General features: G+C 30.3%; 2 protein-coding genes and 1 pseudogene across 2 annotated transcripts; 2 read left to right on the forward strand and 1 right to left on the reverse strand.

The window, feature by feature from the left end:
• The first annotated feature begins 1,401 nt into the window (after positions 1-1,401).
• On the forward strand, positions 1,402-2,703 carry LOC124847326 (secoisolariciresinol dehydrogenase-like). Its single transcript, XM_047324789.2, has 3 exons — positions 1,402-1,541; positions 1,646-1,986; positions 2,154-2,703. Exons 1-3 carry the CDS (start codon positions 1,510-1,512, stop codon positions 2,600-2,602), a joined length of 822 nt encoding a protein of 273 aa, XP_047180745.1. The 5' UTR covers positions 1,402-1,509; the 3' UTR covers positions 2,603-2,703.
• A 1,876-nt stretch (positions 2,704-4,579) lies between these two features.
• Positions 4,580-6,244, reverse strand: LOC124841930 (ABC transporter B family member 10-like; annotated as a pseudogene).
• Positions 6,245-10,576: 4,332 nt separating this feature from the next.
• LOC124838427 (short chain aldehyde dehydrogenase 1-like) lies at positions 10,577-12,160 on the forward strand. Its single transcript, XM_047314021.2, has 2 exons — positions 10,577-10,641; positions 11,095-12,160. Exons 1-2 carry the CDS (start codon positions 10,622-10,624, stop codon positions 11,924-11,926), a joined length of 852 nt encoding a protein of 283 aa, XP_047169977.1. The 5' UTR covers positions 10,577-10,621; the 3' UTR covers positions 11,927-12,160.
• Positions 12,161-20,229: the final 8,069 nt, after the last annotated feature.

Consider the following 20,229-nt stretch of genomic DNA (forward strand, 5'->3'; position numbering starts at 1 on the left):
AACCAAACAAAATTTCTCCTCGATGGAATATCCACATACAGATCGGCAGGTAGAGGCCGCTAATAGGGTCATTCTTGGAGGTCTGAAATGAAGGTTGATAGCTGCAAAGGGAGAGTGGCCGAAAGAAGTTTTTCGTATAATATGGTCGTATATGGAACTGATGACATGTTACCAAGTGTCCAAACCAACCTGGAGAGTCAAGAAATTTTCCATTGAAAAGTAAAAAACAAGAATTAGGGTTAACCTTGACGCTATGGAAGAAATACATGACATAGCAAGGATAACCAGCGAAGTTATGAAAACAAGGGTGGAGATAACTCGGCTGGAAGTAGAGTATATCTTGAGTTAAAAATACTATCATTATCAATTTTGCTGGGAGCAGGCTGTATTCTAACTTTAAAATACTACCATTATCTGTTCTGTTGGGAGTAAGTTATATTCTGGCTTAAAATATCAATACCAGTTCTACCGGGAGCAGACTGTATCCTAACTTAAAAATACTACCATTACTATTTCTGTTGAGAGTGTAGGTTGTATCATGACTTAAAAATATACTATCTCAGTTGGGAGCATACTGTATCTTAACTTAAAAATACTATTATTACAAGTTTTTCCAAGAGCAGGTCGTATCTTCACCAAAAAATGTAAGTCAATTTTTCTTGAAGCTGGCTATATAGCATGAAGAAAGGTATCAAAAGTATTTAATAAAAAACGGAATGTGTATTGACTGACCAAAAAATTCTAGCAAGGATTGATGGCTCATCAACTATTTATATAAAATAGTTGTTTCTTTAAATTCATAATAAGAACTATTTACTATTTTATCAATTTAGTAACTACTTTTTAAATTTAAAAAATTATTCATAATAAAAAAATTATTTACACAATATTACTTATAATATTTTATCTTTAATTATATACATTTTTTATTTTTTTAAGTTCACACTTTTAATTACTATTTTTAAAAATTAAATAATTTATTTTTTTAAATATGTATATAAAAATGCGACAACTTCTGTATTCACACTAATTAATATATATAAGTAATAATTTTCAACAAATATTTTTAATTTAAAAAATAGAAATATTCATTTCCATAAATATATTGCTGACAAAAAAAAGGTTAAATAATGTTGAGTTTTGGTCTTAAAAAATCGAAAAAAGAAGTAATATTGTAGTAAGATTCCAACTTGATTATTCCCTGTCCAAGGCAGGAACTGACCTTGTCGTATATCAAGCAGGGAATATGAATAAGTGTTTAAACAACCCAAGGTATATAAAAAATTTATGTAGTTGCTACAACTTGAAATTGGTTCAAATCATTGATATACCCCAATTGAATATAAACAACTTTGTAAGCAGAAGCCCCATAGCGTAACCTCCAATAAATCGGATAATAAAATATCAGCAACTTTGTCCTACCTCCTATCGCTGCTATTTTCTCTATATGAACCTTGTTTCTATATAATTTGGTATCCTTTGATTTTGTTTCTTAGGTCTGATTTATCAATGGCAAGCTCAAGCTCTGTTACCAACAGAAGGTATGTGTTGTGTTGGAAGTTCATAATTTAGATTATATAAATGTGATGCATAGTTGAAATATTAGATTGAATTAGGGTTTCTTATAACATTGATTGTTTTGCAGGTTGGAAGGAAAAGTTGCATTGATAACAGGAGGAGCTAGTGGAATTGGGAAACGCACCGCAGAAGTGTTCGCCCAGCACGGAGCCAAAGTAGTGATCGCTGACATCCAAGACGAATTGGGGCATTCAGTGGCTGAGTCCATAGGGGCATCAATTTGTTCTTATGTTCACTGCGATGTGACCGATGAGAATCAGGTCAAAAACGCTGTCCACACAGCCGTCGAAACTTATGGCAAGCTAGACATCATGTTCAACAACGCCGGCATAGTTGATCCCAACAAGCATCGAATCATTGATAACGATAAGGCAGATTTTGAACGTGTTCTCAGCGTCAATGTTACAGGTATAATACTTGTTTCATTAATGGAATATCGTATATTTATAAGTCATAATGAAATTATAATATCAACGATTAAGAGATTTACAGTAATTAATAGAATAAGTTATTGTTTAATAAGAAGATTTTATATTGTTGCATTGTTGTATCTGATATGTGGTTTAAGGTGACAGGTGTTTTCCTCGGGATGAAGCATGCGGCACAGGCGATGATCCCAGCACGCAGTGGCAGCATTATCTCAACGGCGAGCATAAGCTCTTACGTCGGTGGTGCAGCTTCCCATGCATATTGTTGTGCCAAGCACGCGGTGGTTGGTCTAACTAAAAATGCAGCGGTTGAGCTCGGACAGTTCGGAATCAGGGTGAATTGTTTGTCACCTTACGCTCTTGCCACTCCGTTGGCCACCAGCTTCGTCGGAGCTAATGATGAACAGCTTGAGACTATCATGAACTCACTCGCTAATCTCAAGGGTGTCACCCTCAAAACTGATGATGTTGCCAATGCAGCACTCTATTTTGCCAGTGATGATTCCAGCTACGTCAGTGGCCATAATTTGCTCATAGATGGAGCTTTCAGCATTGTTAATCCTTCCTTTAACATGTTTCAGTATCCCCCATCTTGATTTTCCCTACTCATAACATTCTGCAAAATAAACGCTTTGCTGTAATTGTATCACTTCAACAAAAGGTGACAGTATCTAAAAATTGGAAAAAGTTATTTTTCACACACAAATTTTTTACAATATTTTGATACCGCATAAGTATCATTTTTTTAATTGGCTCATTCTTTATTTGTCATCATGTTTACGTACTCTAAATCCAATAAAAAAAAATCAGACGTATATCACTACAAAAATTTAGATTTTTGCCGGGGGTTATTTTTTCCATTTCCGGCGGTTTTAACCCCCGAAAAATACGTTACCCGCGGTTAAAAAAACCGCCGGGAAAAGCTGCGTCGCTAAGTGATTACCGGCGGTTTTGTGAAAAACCGCCAGAATTAGCGGGGGTTTTGGAAAACCGCCGGAAATAGCGGGGGTTTTGGAAAAACCGCCGGAAATAGCGGAGGTTTTGGGAAACCGCCGGAAATAGCGGCGATTTTGGAAAAATCGCCGAAAATAGCGGGGGTTTTGGAAAAACCGCCGGAAATAGCGGGGGTTTTGAAAAAACCGCCGGAATTAGCGGGGGTTTTTGCTGGAACCGCCAGAAATGTGTACACTTGTTTTTTAGTTTTTAATTGTAAAATGAGATTATAATAAAATTATTTTTATTAACCAAACAGGAATAATATAAACTAAAACTGAATATTATATATAAAATAAATTACATTGTTCAACATATTAATATGTTCATACAACTAATTGTTCATATATTAAAAAGAAAGATATTTAATACTAAATTAACATACTAAAAATATGACTAAGATGTTTATTACATTACTAAAAAAGAAACAATGTCGAAGTTTGTTCTTCTTTGTTACTTTTATTATTTGGCATGTTCCCTTGGTCAAATACCTACAATATAACATAATAGTTAGTCAGTAATATATTTAATAAAAACACACTTTGTTATATGTTATAACATAATATAATAACTATTTCTTTCTATCAGTAAAAAGGCAATAATATATGCATTTTTTTGAATTAAGAAACATAACATCACCGATAAATGTCGAGGATTGATCCAAGAAAACTAGATCAAATTTATTCTTGAAAGTGATAAACAAACGCATTTGTAACATAAATATTATTTTTCTATAGACTTACTTTGAAAACAAAACATTGAATATAATTCACTTAACTTCAAATTTAATTGTACTAAAAATTAATTTTATAGAATAAAAGAAGTTTAAATCATGTTTTTATATACTACCCGAACACAAGGGAGTAATAACAAAATTATAATACTTTGGCTGGGTAAGCAAACAATTCTAAGTTTGCAGTACCTGACCTCCAAGTCCATAAATACTAGTTGGAAAGACCTGCATGTAAAATTGAAACAACATGCATATATATATATATATATATAAAAGTATAAATTTTCTATGGGTTAATTATTGTATCAGACTATTTAGAGATGGGATATTAAATTGATATGATGCTGTTTCGTGACCTATAGAAACTATTTTCTTACTTTAACCCATGTTTGTTGGGTAAATGCAACAATAGCATTGAGTCCTCCAAGTTGGAGACCACGTTGAGCCATTCCCCAAGGAAATATCTCCTGCAAAGATCACTCCCTAGTTATCAACCAACTCAAGCTGCATTTTTCCTCTTCACATTATATACCAAGGACACTTAAACCATTAAAAAATTTGGAAGTAAATATACTTGGCCAAGCATTGCTACCTCTGCTTCAATACCCCCAACACCCCATCCAGCAACTCCAAGCCAATCAATCATTGTTGTATGTGAATAAGTCCCAAAAACACTCTTAGGATAAAGCATGCTATAAACAAATGTGCAATCTTTTCTTTGTTTTATGTTATAAGCATGCACCAGAGGTGATAATAAATCAGAATGAAGAACTAAATACATGAAGCTATTTTACATTTTATGGCAATTACATACACATATATTGTATGAAACTATTTGGATCCGACATCAGCTTCCCAATCCACATCATTCTCTATAAATGTGGGGGAAAAACTACTTTGGTGGAGTAGCCCTCAGGAAGACCACTGATGAAGTTATGAGCATTGGCAAGCTTAGCTGCTTCAATCACTTCTGAATCAGAGGCACCTTCTTTTCCATAGAGTATGTTTTCATAAATTGATGTGGCAAAAAGAGTTGGCTCTTGTTGCACAAGACCAATGTGCTCCTAAGAGATTTCAGATTAAGTTTTGTGATGTCTTTGCTTGTAAAAGTTTAATTTATTCTTGTTAAAAGAATGTTACAGGCAAATAGCGTATGCATGCAAATGGGTCAATGACAAATCCTTAGCATTTAATTGGATAAAGTTCTACGAAAAACTTACCATCAACTAACACCCTTCCGGAGAGTGGATCACAAAATATGAGGATAAGGGAAATCACAAAGCTTTTACCAGAACCACTTTGCCCCACTAGAGCAACACTCTTGCCTGCAGGAACTCTTAGGTTGAAATCCTTGAAAATAATCACATCTGGCCTTGAAGGGTAGCTGAAATTGATTCTTTTGAGCTCAATTGTTCCCTCCACTGTTTTCAATTCTTCTCCAACATCTCCTGTTATTCCTGACTTTCTATCCATCACTTCGAAAACTGATGCAACCATTTGGTTCCCTTTCAAAAGGTCTGGGGCAAGGGCCAAAGTCTCCCCCATAGCCAGAGCTGTTACTATCAAAACCATAAATGACTTCATAATTGATTTAAAGCTTGAAGGCTCCTTTTCCATCAAAGTAGATCCATACCTGCAAAAAGTTTACACTCTGAGCACAAATGTAACCAACATTTGGTAAGACATTAATCCTACAAGTAGCCTACTTAAGACATAATAAAGTTAAAACATCTACCACAAGGCAAGACCATAAGATTAGAAAATAAAGAACTGGGAAACGCCATAGAATATGCCAGCAATTTGGCCTTGTTTAAATGAGTGTTTAGAGGGATCAAGAAGCTCATTAGCATAAAGGTCAAGGACCTTTTCTTCAGAACAAAATGCAGCCACAGTGCGTATAATTGTGATCCTTGTAGAAAATTACTATTAATTTGGTAAAAAGGACCCAAAAAAATGGTACAGGTTAAAAAATTCGACGTCTCATCTCACACTGCTTATCTCTTCCATTTCCTATTATTTATTCCATTCTTCAATCTCTATCACAGACAAAATCAAAAGTTCTTTCATCAATCTCAAAGCTGTGTCAAATACTTGATCTTATTGTACACATTCATGTATATTTGTCAGACCACATACTCATATAGGTAACAATTTACCAAGTAATTTCAGAACCCTATCCAACTAGCACTCATCAATTCCATTACATAACATTACCCATCCACCTCATCCACCCTGTCTTCTTCCACTTTCCCTAACATTCAATTAATCTAACACTTTTTTCAATCAACCAACAAACACACCAAAATTATGATTTAGAAGTGTTTATTATCTTTTCTTAAACTAATAAATTTATACAGAAAAAACAAACGATCATACCTTGGTGAGAGATGAAAGGTTTAGCGGAGAAAATCCACGGATCAAACAGAGAGAATTTGAAGCTGACGTTGAAGTTCAAGACGGACACCTCGCACCCAAGCAGAGGGAGACCAACACGAAGCAGTTGAAAATCCATGAACAATGAAGCTTGTGGTGTAGTAAAATGAAGATTATGGTGCAGACAAGGGGTTTGGGAGAAATGAGGCAGCGGGGAGGGACTAGAGTTTGGAGGAAAAATATTCAGAAAGAATTAGACGTAGAAGGAATGAAAGCGCGGGAAAATATTTTGGGATTATTTAAGGAGTACCGGCTCCGGAAATAGTTTTTTTATTTTTTTAAAAAATGTTAACTGCGGTTTAACATTAAACCGCCGAAATTATTTGAGGTTTATAAAACCCCCGAAAAATAACCCCTTCTAAAATTAATTATTTTTGTGGTGTATGTTGTACCAAAATGTCAAAAAAATCTGCTTTATCGTATTATTGTCCTTAAAAATTAATAATTGTTACTATCTCAGTCAATAATTTTATATTGTTTATAAAATTAAATATTATTTGCTTTTTTTTATCTTCTGAGCGAATTTCAAGTTTTAAGATGAAATAATACGACTCGATTAACTTAATATCAGAAAAAAACAACTTTTTCTTCAACCAAGATCATAAACTTAATTTCACCAATTTCATATTTATCTTTTAAGAAGAATATGTAAGCAAATTTTCCAAATGAGTGCGAACCATACCACCTACCATTTTTCCAAAGAGACCTATTTTTTCATTACTGTTTGAGGCAAGATTAATTACACAACCCAGGGAACATAACATCACCAATTTAAGTACCACTATATATAGTAGAGTTGTCCATCACCGATTCCTTTTTTCTGTAATTCTTCTAAAATCCCTCACTTTCCTTTATTCTAACTAAAAACTTTCCACTGACTCGAGCCCTATTTCTCAAAAAAAGACTCCTTTTTTAAGCACCTAATCATATTTTGACATCAAAACGTTGTTCTGCAACCTATCATTCTCAACCCTCAACCTCTATCTTCGTTTACCTAATAATGTATTGTTTCTCTTTAAATAGAGTCTGGTATTGGAGCTTTAAAAAATGAAAGAAAGTAGATGAATGAAGACGATGAAATTACTTTAAGAGAACACTTTTCCTTTTTCCATGTTTCTTTATCTTTAGCATTAGGCCAAGCCGCAGCATAACTTTACAATTTGAAAAAATCTTCAACCATCTTTCATAACCCTTCTGTCTCAAACCACAAATGAGACATATATAATCAAAGCATTCCTGGGTCGCAACGATCTCCTTTTAATTATAAGATCCAAAAATTTTCATTCATCGAGTCAAAATCAACTTAGAGCTCCTGCAAAACAACAGTACTTAAGTTCATGATCCAAATTTCAAAAGAAAACATTTATTGTTACACAGTTTTCTTTGACTTTTCTTTATACTCTTGAAAGATCATTCCACCGACAATTCATTCATAAAGGTGTTTGTTCCATGACAGTTGCGAAGTTCGAAATTGTTGACGATTGCGTGTATTCTTTCCCGTTAATGACAGATTTTCAAAATTAAAAAGTCAATTTTACTTGGGAATTTAGTCCCCTCGAGGGTGGTGGACATTTACATTCTGTATTAAGTTGTTCATTTTGAAGAAAAGTTGGCAATTAGGTGAAATGAAAGGAACAGTTTACAATTGGCATTGCTGATGTGATAAAGACATAAATACCGAATTCTTATGATATAAACTCAAAAAACTAAATGGCTCCCTGTCTAAGGAGCAGGAAGAACACTTTATCAATTTTTTTATGAACAGAAATTATTCTATATATATATACCAACTTAGCTATTGTCGGTGCTGGTGTTTAACAAGAATCAAGATTTTATTTCTATAATATATATATATATATATAATGCCGTCATTCTCATTTATGAGTAAAAAAAAACACAAAGACTCACTAAATTCATACGTATTAAATTGAATTCAATTTTACTAATATTCTGATATTCATCTTAAAATGTCCCGTTATTAATTTCGTTAAAAGAAAGTGGCCACCCCAATTATTGCACTAGAAAACATATTATAATGGTGTAACTAAAAAATGTCGTATATTAATTAAAGTTTGGATTTTTCTTAAAAATATATATTATTGAATTAAGTAAGGTATTTACCATTGTAGTGAGGGAAAAAAACTTTTACCTTTTATTAATGGGAATACAGGAAGTGTTGAAATTTAATAAATTTTGTATTAAACAGGTTAATTATTCAAGTTAACCTTTAAATTTGATTAGAAAATATAATAGTACTTACAGTACAATATTTAATTTTTGTTTCATTTAAATTTTTTTTTTTACTTTTTTTTTAGAAATAGTGAGTCTTGATTTTAGTATATGCAAAGTTTTTTTCTTTATCGATTTTGTAAGATATATTCTAGTAACTATGTTAATGTTAAGTATAGGGTGAATTATTCCACAATGTATGGCATCATTAGTGCTCATAAAGTCAAAGCAAGAAGATATAAAGTCAAAGCAAGAAGTGAAAATCCACCTAAATTTCGAGAAAATTCAACATAAAATGTATATACAAAATTATTAATTGCTAATTAGTTGTAATTTTTTTTACACTAATTAGTATATAGGTATTAAGCTTTGTAAATTATTCTTTGATATTTGTTATTAAATTAGCTAATTTAATTTTTTATAAAGAATAATATAAGTGGTTTAATATTTTATTTTCATGTATTATATTTTTTTATAATATGTATAGTTTTGTATTTTGGAAAGTATAATTTTTATTATGAATTTAATGTGATCTACATATTTTGTATTCTTTTTTATACAGAGTCACAGAATTAAGGGTTTCTCTAATGGCTTCTACATACATGAAACACAAATAATAACAAAAATGAAAGAGAATCACTATAGTATTCATACAATTCCATAATTAAGATCCCTAAAAAAACCACAAAGATACAAAGCACATACTTCAATTATGCACTTGATATACAAAACTTCAATGCAATCGGAACAACTACCATGAAACACCCACCATCACCACAAACAACTCATTAACAACAAAAGGATACATTATTGAGTTTTTCAAAAATAATCACAATTTCAATATGAACAAGTAGATGTTTAAACAACTAACTCAATGCATGACATAGTTCAATTGGACAAAATTGTTCCCCTCAAGAAACAATCCATAAAAGATGAAGAAAAGAGTTTTTTGTCACTAATGAAGTCTCTGCCATGCCTGTTGTCGCCAGAGGAGAAAAGTCACACACAAGTTTTATGGGAAAGAAGAAGTGAAAAAGAAAATTACAAGCAACATTTCAAAAACTCATTATTGGATCCCTTATGATCAAAGGTAAAAAAGACTCATTTATGTTGGACTTCTAGGCCTTTCAATATAATGAGACTTTTTAAGTTTGATCACAAGGAGTTAGATTTTTAAAAAAATTACTCTTATTAAAAAAATGTCACCACCTATTTTTAACCTTGATTATTTGGTGTTAAAAATGAAATCACCATCCGTGTAATTAACCTATTTTTTACTATTTAAAGAAAAACAAAGAGTTTCATAAATAGTAATTCTTGCTAATAAAAAGAAACTAAATACTTACAACAATATTTATACAAATTATCTTGTTCAGGTTTAATGTGAGTTTGAATTTATTTTCACCTTTATGAAATGTAAAAGGATTAATTAGTTCAATGAATCTCGTTCACAATTATACAAGTTTAATAAAATTCAATTAATAAGAAACATAAAAATTGAAAATTTAGATAAATGGTTGGAATGAAAAAAAAAATACTCACAAACATTTAAAAGGTATCTTAAATATAATTTTTAAATTAAAGAAATTAATATATATTGTTACGCTTACTATACATAATAATTCGTATATAGTGTGAAACATTTGTACTTTTCGAATATAGTATAATTAAATTTAAATTATGTGAGGATTGACTCTGAATTATATGTACCACACTATCTATTGAAAAAACTTAGTGATATAATTAAATCAGATAATTAGATTATCTAATAAAAAGAACATAAGAATATCTATTAATAATTATTAAATAGTATTAAGACTGTTAGACCTTATAGTGAATTTGATTATAACTGTTTCAACGATTTTTTTTAAATGATTTTTTTTATTCTCTAAGCTTAAATTTTATATATAAAACTGGTTATATGAGTGTAGAAAGTATATACTAAATGAGATAGTCTCAACCTGGAGAACCTTGCAATATAAATAAAAATGTTTCTTTTTTCAATTTTGAAAACCCGATGGTTATGTAATGTCCATTGGTTTATGTTGTTCTGTCACTTGACAGCATTAAATGAAAGTAGTTGTTTGATGATGTTGGCCGGTGGTCTTCATTTATCTAACTGCTCTAAACCCTTTATAAAGTCTCCATATATACACTACCAATATTATCGTTCATTCAACATTTTCATTGCTTACATTGTTCCTCCTATTTCATCAACTCCCTCTCCATGGCTTCACTTTCCAAAAGGTAAATTTCTCATATTAAACCCTTCTTTCTTTATTATTTTCAGAAACTATTCTCCCATCTTTAAAAAACTTCCCTATCTTCAACTCATCTTAATTCTTTATTCTTTTTATATTATTCTTCTTAAAAGGTTACTTTCAAGAATACATAAAGAAAATATTTGAGTTTTTCTTAACATGCCATATAGGAAAACATCCATCCAAGTTATACATCATAATTGATTTTCATCGAAAAATTGGACCAAGTTATATATAAATATATAAAAGAAATCTCTACTAAAAGCAAATTTTTACAAAAATTGGCTACCCCCAAAAAGGAGTAATTTGTTGATTGATAGTGGAGACTCACGTCAACTCATGCAATAACCTCCACAAAAATGGTTTTGAAAAGAAAATAGCCAAGAGATCTAATATAAGTTCTGTGTTCTCCTAATAATGACAATCTGGAACCTTGTAGGCTTGAAGGAAAAGTGGCGATAATCACCGGAGGAGCTAGCGGCATCGGAGCCGCCACCGCCAAACTATTCCTCCAACACGGTGCCAAAGTGATCATTGCAGACGTGCAAGATGCTTTAGGCCACTCCCTCTGCAAAACCTTCACCACGAACAGTCCCATTCACTACCTTCACTGCGACGTAACAAGCGACTCGGACGTCAAAAACGTGGTGGAAGTCGCCATAACCAAATACGGAAAACTCGACATAATGTTCAATAATGCCGGCATCTCGGGAGACTCGAACAGATCCGTAGTAGAATCCGATGAGGAAGATTTCAAAAGAGTTCTCGAGGTTAATGTGTACGGAGCTTTCTTGGGCTCCAAGCATGCGGCGAGGTTCATGGTTCCAGCGAAGAGAGGGGTGATTCTCTTCACTTCGAGCATTGCTTCGCTTCTGGGTGGCGAAACGTCGCATGCTTACGCCGTTTCAAAGCACGCAGTGGTGGGACTGATGAAGAACCTGTGCGTTGAACTGGGGCAGCATGGGATCAGAGTGAACTGCGTTTGTCCAGGTGGCATTCCCACTCCGATGCTGAACAAGGCGTTGAAGATGAACAAGAAGGAGACGCAGGAATTGCTGTGCAAGGTTGCAGTGTTGAAAGGGACGGTTCTTGAAGCTGAAGACATAGCAAAAGCTGCGTTATATTTGTGCAGCGACGAGGCGAAGTTCGTGAGTGGAGTTAACCTTGTTCTGGACGGTGGTTATAGCACCACCAACATGTCATTCAATTCAGTGCTGAATGGTCTCATGGATAACTACACCAACAACATCAACAGCAACAACCATGCTTAATCATGGCTACCAATATCCCTTTCTGCGCATTTCCTGCTTCTACTGATATATGCTGAAATAATTAAGCTATAGTTTATCTATTTTCTCACTGCTTTCTGGTTTTTCTACTACATCGTGAGGATGGAAAACTCAACACTGTTTCCTCTCTAATGCAACAATGTACCACTGGCTAACTAGGCCTTTCCTTAAATGAAAATGTGTGTCGTGCTGTTGGCTGTAAAGCTACATTTTTTATTTTTTTAATGTGTTGATGAATATATATATATATATATATAGAGAGAGAGAGAGAGAGAGAGAGAGACGAATGTATATATATTACGTTAACATTCTTTTTATTTCGTATTAATAAGAAATAAATTATGAATGAAAAGGTTACCAATTTTAATAATAATTGCTGTATATATGTTAACAGTGATATTACTCTGTACACTGTAATAACATTTATTACAAGATAATATATATGTACGTAAATGTGTAATATTTATATTGAGTTTAATTTTTGTTAAGGAAAAGTTATACTAATTAATACTAATAGAATGAACTCAAAAACTAACCATTAGCTTGTAACAGTTTTCTTGAATGACACCAACCACACTGTATATTAGTGTTTTGATTTTTGAACAAGCCACGGTATATTTTAATGGAAAGTTGAAGACTGATTCTTATGATACTGAGGTTCGTTTAGATAATTAAATATTAAAATATTCATTTGCTTTATTTTATACACGTAGCAACAATATTTGTAGTTCTTTTCATATTATCCACTATAAATCTAGATTAATATGATCTTGCTTCATTCAAAATTTTAAATATGATTTTAACATTTCAATAGCAGGAAAAAAATGTCTTTACTTCTCTAACAATTTTTCCTTGATATTGAAAAATATAAGAGGATCAAATTGATGCTGATGTATAATATTATAAAAGAGCTATGTATTATAATTGATTCTGGATTTCATTAATTATATGCAACAATTATTATATCTTTATCTGTATATGGTCAATGGTCACGCACATTCATATATATATAATATTTATTTAACCAAACACAGCACATGGAGAGAGATCAATCAATTATTTGATGATGGAACTATTAAGGACTGACCATTCAGATAAGATAAAGATCTTTCAAATTTATTTTATTTTTAAAGCACATAATATTATATTTATTTTAATTAAAATTACAACATTCTTAGTTAAACTAAGTTGGTGATCAATAATATAATAAATATGTTATGGTTTAATGTTTCGGTAGGTCCTTTTTTTGGTCGAGAATCTCAAATAGGTCCCTTACTTATTCGGTGTCTCAATTGAGTCCTTATTTTTGAAAAATTGAAACAAATAGAGGTTTGCCGTCAAATTGAACAAACACCGTTAGACTGATGTATATGTGGCATGCTGACGATAGTGTTTTAAATGATGTGGCAAGGGTTAAGTTACTCTAACATGGATATTTGTTTTTTTAAAATTAAAGAAATTGAGAGAAGTTAATTAAAATGAATTGTTTATGAAAATTAGGGATTAGAGAAATCTGAGTGCTTCCTCAAATTAGGGTTCCTTTGGAATCTGAGTTCGTCTATATACCTCTCTCCCCATGAGTCAATTAGTACCATCGTTGCGCCTCCGCTCCAGCAATCCTCCCTTCCTCCGCCGCCTACTTCCCCACCGTTCCCCTTCGACGACTATTGAATCAGAAGCGCTAATGCCAAACTATTCAATGGTGTCAGCATTCCAAGAGTTAGCATTATTCAACCGTTCGCCCTCAGAGAAGATATCGGAGATTCGCTTGTCAGCGACAGATGAGACTGGATCTCTTCCTCATCGTCCATATCCTTCATTTTTATTTTCGTTTCTTTAAAAGAAATTTGGGTGAAATTGGTTTGGAACCTTTTTGGAGGTTTCGTTGACGAAAGGGAGTGAGTTGACGGTGACTGTCGAGATGTGCTTGAAGAAACTTTCAACAATGGCTTCTCTTATATGTTCCCTTTACTAGCCGAAGGCTCATCCAGAAACTCTGCAAATTATCCAATGCACAATTGTAAAGGAGCTTTCTATTAATGAAACCACTTTGACTCTACAAACTAAATTTTCATATTTGGGTGTTGATTCTCTTGAAACTGTGAGGCCTCAAATTCTTCCTTCCTTCCATGTTTGTGAATTTCTTCATTTACAGATTGCTCTTTCTGATTGCTCTTTCCTGTTTTTCAATTGCTCTTTTTGATTGGGGTAGGTTAGTTTGTTTCTGTCTAAAGATTATCAATTGGTGCAAAAATAAGAATGATAGAAGAAGGGATGATGGTTACGATGAACATATGATGGAGCATATAAGGATGATGAGGATACGATGGAGCAGATAAGGATTCTGGGATGGAATTGGTGAAGATGATGATGCAGTAAAAAGGATCCTAATTCTTTTTTAATTTTTTAATTTTAAAATAACTCAAATCCAAATCATTTAACCATGTCATTTAAAAATAAAATCCAACGTGTCACGTCAAATATTCAGTAACTGTCGTTCGGTCCAATTTAACGGTAAGAGTCTAATTGATGCAATTTTCACAAAATAAGGACTCAATTGAGACGCCGAAAAAGAAGGAGACCTATTTGAAATTTTTGACAAAAATAAAGACTTACAAAGACATTAAACCAATATGTTCTCGTAGGAAATATAAATGTCACAAAAGATATAAAGTTGCTACATACATTTTTTGTACTACATACATTTTTTAAACAAATATTCTTCTTAATTATGTTTAACTTTGAATTTTCAGATATTATTGTTTTTAATGAGATTTTAATTGAAAATAAAAATTACGGATACCTTTTAGTTGGAAAATAAAAATTAAACAATTTCTTAATCTCTCAAAAGAAAAAAAAAGTTGTTAAAAATATATTTTTCTATCTCAATACACAAGATCTAATGGTGTCACGTCATATACGTAAGAGATAGTAAATAGAGAGTTTAAAACCAAACTTTTACATGTTTATAAATAGTAACTAAGTTAAGCTATACATATATATATATATATATATATATATATAGCAATATAATTTTATTAATCTTCCCATTTTGTAGATTTTATTTTTGTTATGAATTATAGACAATTTTATAAAAATTTGGAAAGATTAGTTGAAGAAATTATAAAAGGACATAATATTACTCCAACAAAATATTTTAATGAATTACTCAAACTCAATTCTCCAAATTAAATGTCGCTAACAAGATTTATGGATTCAAGTGACATTATTGCATACAGCAACAGTTAGCTAAATGGGCATGTTTCATTATCTTTTTCTTTATAATTAATAAATGAAAGGTTAAATGAAGAATAAAGATATTTGAACAATTGTAAACTGTATATTTTCAAAATTCTTTAAGAAAATAATAAAAGCTACATTTATTAGTTTTACATCATTTATTAATTGTATTCCGACCTTATCTACTTCAGCCAACAGTGACCAGTTAACAATGACCTTATACATATAATTATTATATATTATACTATTTAGATCATAAACACTATATAACTTTACCTCCTTTTAAGAAAAAAAACTATACTATTCTTATTATTACCATTGTTTTGCTATTATAAATAGTAATATATATCAACTATTACAAATTTTCCTATAAGTTGTTTTTACTGTTTTAGTTTTTTGAAAGCAGTATACCCATTTAAAGTTACAAAGAGTAAGTTTTTCATTTTTATTTATTGATTTAAAGCTAAAGCAAGCATAGAAATCATTGTCTTTATATATATCTAATTTTTATTATGATATCCTACTTTATTAAGTTTAATCAATTATATATTCATTTAAATAAAAATATGTATTATTATTCTATATATTGATGTCTAGTATAAGATTTTAAATGAATGTATAATACGATGATAATTTTGAAATTTAAAATGTTAACATTTTAAAATATAATAAAAAAATGAATTGTTTAAAACAAATCCAAAATTCCATTATATGTTGACATAAATTATAAGTAGACATGTAAATCTTTTAGGATAGAAGCAAAGCACAATAGGTTCCAAAATAATCTTCCTAAAATGGATTTTCCGTTTCAAATTGCATAGCCCTGTCTTAAATCTGTAAAACAAATTCATCATGCGATTGGTCATTTTAATTTTTTAGAGTAAAGACGTTTTAATTCGTCTACTTATTAACTTCATCTTTCATTTTCTTATATACATTCGTTTTCTTTTATTTTTTCTATTCTCTTAAACGAATAAAATTCACAAAACTAAAAGAAAAAGTAGTAAATATTGACTGGGCATATTTCTATATTTATATTTAGAAAAAATAAATTACACTGCATAAAAAAAATACTTTTATCAATTATAGAGCTACATGAATAAAAATTTTATTGATTTTTACTGTAATTTGCCTAGAAATTATATTAATAACGTTTTCTAATTGATTGAAAATAGGGTGTTGCTCCCTCCACCCCCACACATCTCTTCCTCCACCTCCCCTTTACTATTTTGCCCCTTCCTCCACCTTTCCTTTACTATTTTGCCCCTCAGTAAAATTTTATTTTTAAAATTGTTGTTTTTTAATTTTATTCATTTATAACATATTTCACTGATAACCTACGTAGTTTCTTGTATGAGTAAAATATTTTTCTACAAAGCTTGGTGATCGTGAAAAGAATTATCAAACAATCTTCTTCTTGTTCTCGGTGCAGTACGTGGTGCAGTGCGTTTATGGTGTAGTGTCCTTGTCGTGGTTCCTCTCCAGGTACGTAGTCATAATCCTTCCAATAATCCTAAACCCTAAATCCTTCCCATACTTCCAATAATCCTTTTAATATCCAAGCCTATAATCCTTGCATGAGCCGCAAAACGTAGTAAAATAAAAACGAAACGTAAAAGGAACACTACCTATGGACGGATGACATCCTTCAACGGATATCAACATCCGTTTAAGGCAAAACGGATGTCGACATCCGTTTAAGGCAAAACGGATGTCGACATCCGTTTTGCCTTCAACGGATGTTGACATCCGTTGAAGGATGTCATCCGTCCAGAGGCAGTGTTCCTTTTACGTTTCGTTTTTATTTTATTTGTTTATTTTATTTACAGTAATTTATATTTAAATTTATAATTTTAAATGTTATATATGGTTAGTTTTTAAACGTAATAATTTTGTTAAAATATGAATTTGTTAAAATATGAATTTGTTATAGGTGGAGAAGAAGCTTAACGGAAGAGAGAAAGGTAAACGAAAATGGAAGAGAAGAAGAGGTGCAGAGGGAAGTAAATCAGAAGTTTTAAATAAATTAAAATATTAAAATAATAAAAATAAAAAATTTTAACTTTTAAGGATATAATTGTCATTTTAGAAGGATATAATTGGCATTTTAGAAAATTGGGGAGGTGGAGGAAGAGACGTGTGGGGGTGGAGGGAGTAACACCCTTGAAAATATGAAAGTTTTCATAGTGCAGGTAGTTAACATTTATGGAGTTATTTTGAGGTTAATTAATATGCTGTATTTTAACTGTTGCATGATTTAATTTATTATTACCGTCAACTACGGGATTTTGTAGGCCCAAAGGATTAAGATATCACGTGATTGTGTTGGGCCTTTTTAAGAGCCCATTTTGTTAGGTATAATTAAGGAAGGGGTCTTGTTCCCTCCACCACCCTAAGTGATCCTGCACTTCCTCACTATTTTCTTTTATTCCAAAAATACTCTACATTTTTTCATTATTTTCTTTTATTTCAAAAATACCCTACACCTCCCCATTATATTCAACAATATTTTTCTTTCTCTCTCCACATTAATGGAGCATTCACATGGCTTAGAGATTTAAACCTTATGATATATTGCAAAACTTTATTTATAATTTCCCTTAAATAAGTTTGATTCAATCTTATTTTCATTGTTCCATATATATTTTTTCTTCAAATTACTTAATAAATAGTAAAATTTTGTTCTAAATTTTTAGAAAAATGTTTATATATATGTGTGTTTTATTTTACATTTAATATCTATAATTTTTAACATTATATTATGTTTTAACTTACCGACATGTTTGACTCAAATAACTTGAATAAAATATTTAATTTATTAGATAAATAATATACAAATATTATTAAATACTTAAAATATAAAAGAAAAGTTATTTGTTAAAGATTTTGAATTTATTTAGTTCTTTCGTCATTCTAAAGTTAGTATATAATAATAATAATATATTATTTACTATTAATATTATTATGTTTATTATTTTGTATTTGCATCTAACTTTTAAGTTTATAAAATGAAAGTGGTAGAAGCACTAATATTGAAGTTTCCTCTGAATTTTATATTTTGCAATATATCACAAGTTTAAATCTAAGCCATATAAATGCTCCATTAATGCAGAGAGGGAAAGAGAAAGATTGTTGAAGATAGTGGGGAGGTGTAGGGTATTTTTAGAATAAAAAAAAATAGTGGAGAGATGTAGAGTATTTTTGGAATAAAAAAATAGTGAGAAGGTGTAGAATTACTTGGGGTGGTGGTGGGAGCAACACCCTTAAACCCTTAAAGAAGGTATACAACGAAAATAGCAAAATAAGGACTTTCTTTTTATTGAATTAATTATAAACCATCTATTCCATATCCATCCAATATGCAGCATGCTGTTTCCTCTCCTGAAAATGCTATTGTTATAACTTATAGAGTATAATAAATCATATGTATAGCTTATTTAGTTTTTCTTTTCTGTAATGAAATTATAGATAAGTTAACAATCCAATTGTTGATAATTAAAAATTAAATAAATAAAATTATAAAAATAATAAAAAACTAAAAAGGATTAGAAAAATATACAAACATAATTACAATTAAAACCAAAAGTATAAATATATTAAGTATATCTTCCTTTGTATTAAATAGTATCGGTACAAATATATCAGATATATTATACTAATTTTTTGTTACGATAATAAAACGTGCTTAATTAACTTTGGTAACATATATTTCAAAATTTTAAGGTTTATTGCCATTGTTACCATAAATAAATTTAATTATTAGTATTAAGAAAATAACAGTGAAAAAGGATGACAATTACTTGAAAAGGAAACTCTTACTACTTATTTGTTGGTGGGATCTGAAGAAAAAGTGAGAGATGGGAACTTATTGATGATATTATTATATTTTACAATTTTATCTCATTTATATGACTTTAATTATTTCTTATTTCATATTGCACTTATGTATATATACTATTCACTCATTGATTAGTATCTCGTTCACTTTATATAATTACAAACATTTTATTAAAACATAATAATTTTTTACATATAATTAAAATATTGAATAATTTTTATAAGATCTACCCAAATTTATAATTTAAAAAGAATGTCAATAATTTGTTCTTTATTTTTTTATCAACAAGAAAGGTTAGGTTTTAAAATATTGACTTAAATAAAAATGTGGAAGTGTTCAAAATTTTGATAAAATGATTTAAATTTGTAGTTGTATTTTGATGAGATTATGTTTTGGTCTGAATAATTGATAGTTACCTTTAATTGGTTGTTAGATAGAAATAAATGAATAAGTAGTGAATAAATAAATTTTACTCTTTTTAGGATTACGTGGAATATTTTAAGTTTGAACTAATTTCATTTTTATTGAATTAAATAATTCTTATTTAATTTTGGTTGTATTAATTTTACACAAATCTTATTTAGTTTACACATTTTTTTATTCAAGCAAATTTGTAGATAAGAGGAGGGGTTTAATTTTGGTAATTTTTACTCAAGCATAATTCTTTTTCTATGGTGAAAGGTTTGAGAGGATTCAATTTTTTTTATTAAATCGAGATAAGAATGATTTTGGTTCAAGTAAAGATATTTTCATTCAAACTAAAATTCATAAAAGAACTTAAAAACTTTGAAATGGAGTTTTTTAAATTAAATAAATGTGTATGTGTTAGTATTTTTTTCTTTATATATTTTTTTGTGTGTCTCTATGTTAGTGTTTGTGTCTATGTTACTATATTTTTTATTCTATGTGTGTATGTGTGCCTACATAATTGATTTTTTTTTTGTATTAAATGAATTATGTTGTATAAATAATGTAGTTATGAATAATGAGTTGTGAAATGCAAATGGATGTAAATTGAGATTAATTATGTGACATGAACATGATATTTACCAAAGAGAAAACACTAATGATATACAGTTCAAAATAGATAAAGATAGAGAAATATTTATTTTTTTGTATTTTTATATTGATTTTTCTCTTAATATATTCTATGTTTAGTTTTTTTTACCAACGTGATCAAATTTTACTAAGTAGTCTAACACTGCAA

Source organism: Vigna umbellata, chromosome 5 (assembly GCF_029865625.1).
Source record: "Vigna umbellata cultivar VRB3 chromosome 5, Vumbellata_1.0, whole genome shotgun sequence".
Classification (NCBI taxonomy): Eukaryota; Viridiplantae; Streptophyta; class Magnoliopsida; order Fabales; family Fabaceae; genus Vigna; species Vigna umbellata.

Coding starts and splice junctions, on each gene's coding strand:
- LOC124847326 (XM_047324789.2), top strand. CDS start 1,510: ATGGCAAGCTCAAGCTCTGTTACCAACAGAAG. Junction 1,542..1,645: donor AGCTCTGTTACCAACAGAAG/GTATGTGTTGTG, acceptor ATTGTTTTGCAG/GTTGGAAGGAAAAGTTGCAT. Junction 1,987..2,153: donor TCTCAGCGTCAATGTTACAG/GTATAATACTTG, acceptor TTAAGGTGACAG/GTGTTTTCCTCGGGATGAAG.
- LOC124838427 (XM_047314021.2), top strand. CDS start 10,622: ATGGCTTCACTTTCCAAAAG. Junction 10,642..11,094: donor ATGGCTTCACTTTCCAAAAG/GTAAATTTCTCA, acceptor GGAACCTTGTAG/GCTTGAAGGAAAAGTGGCGA.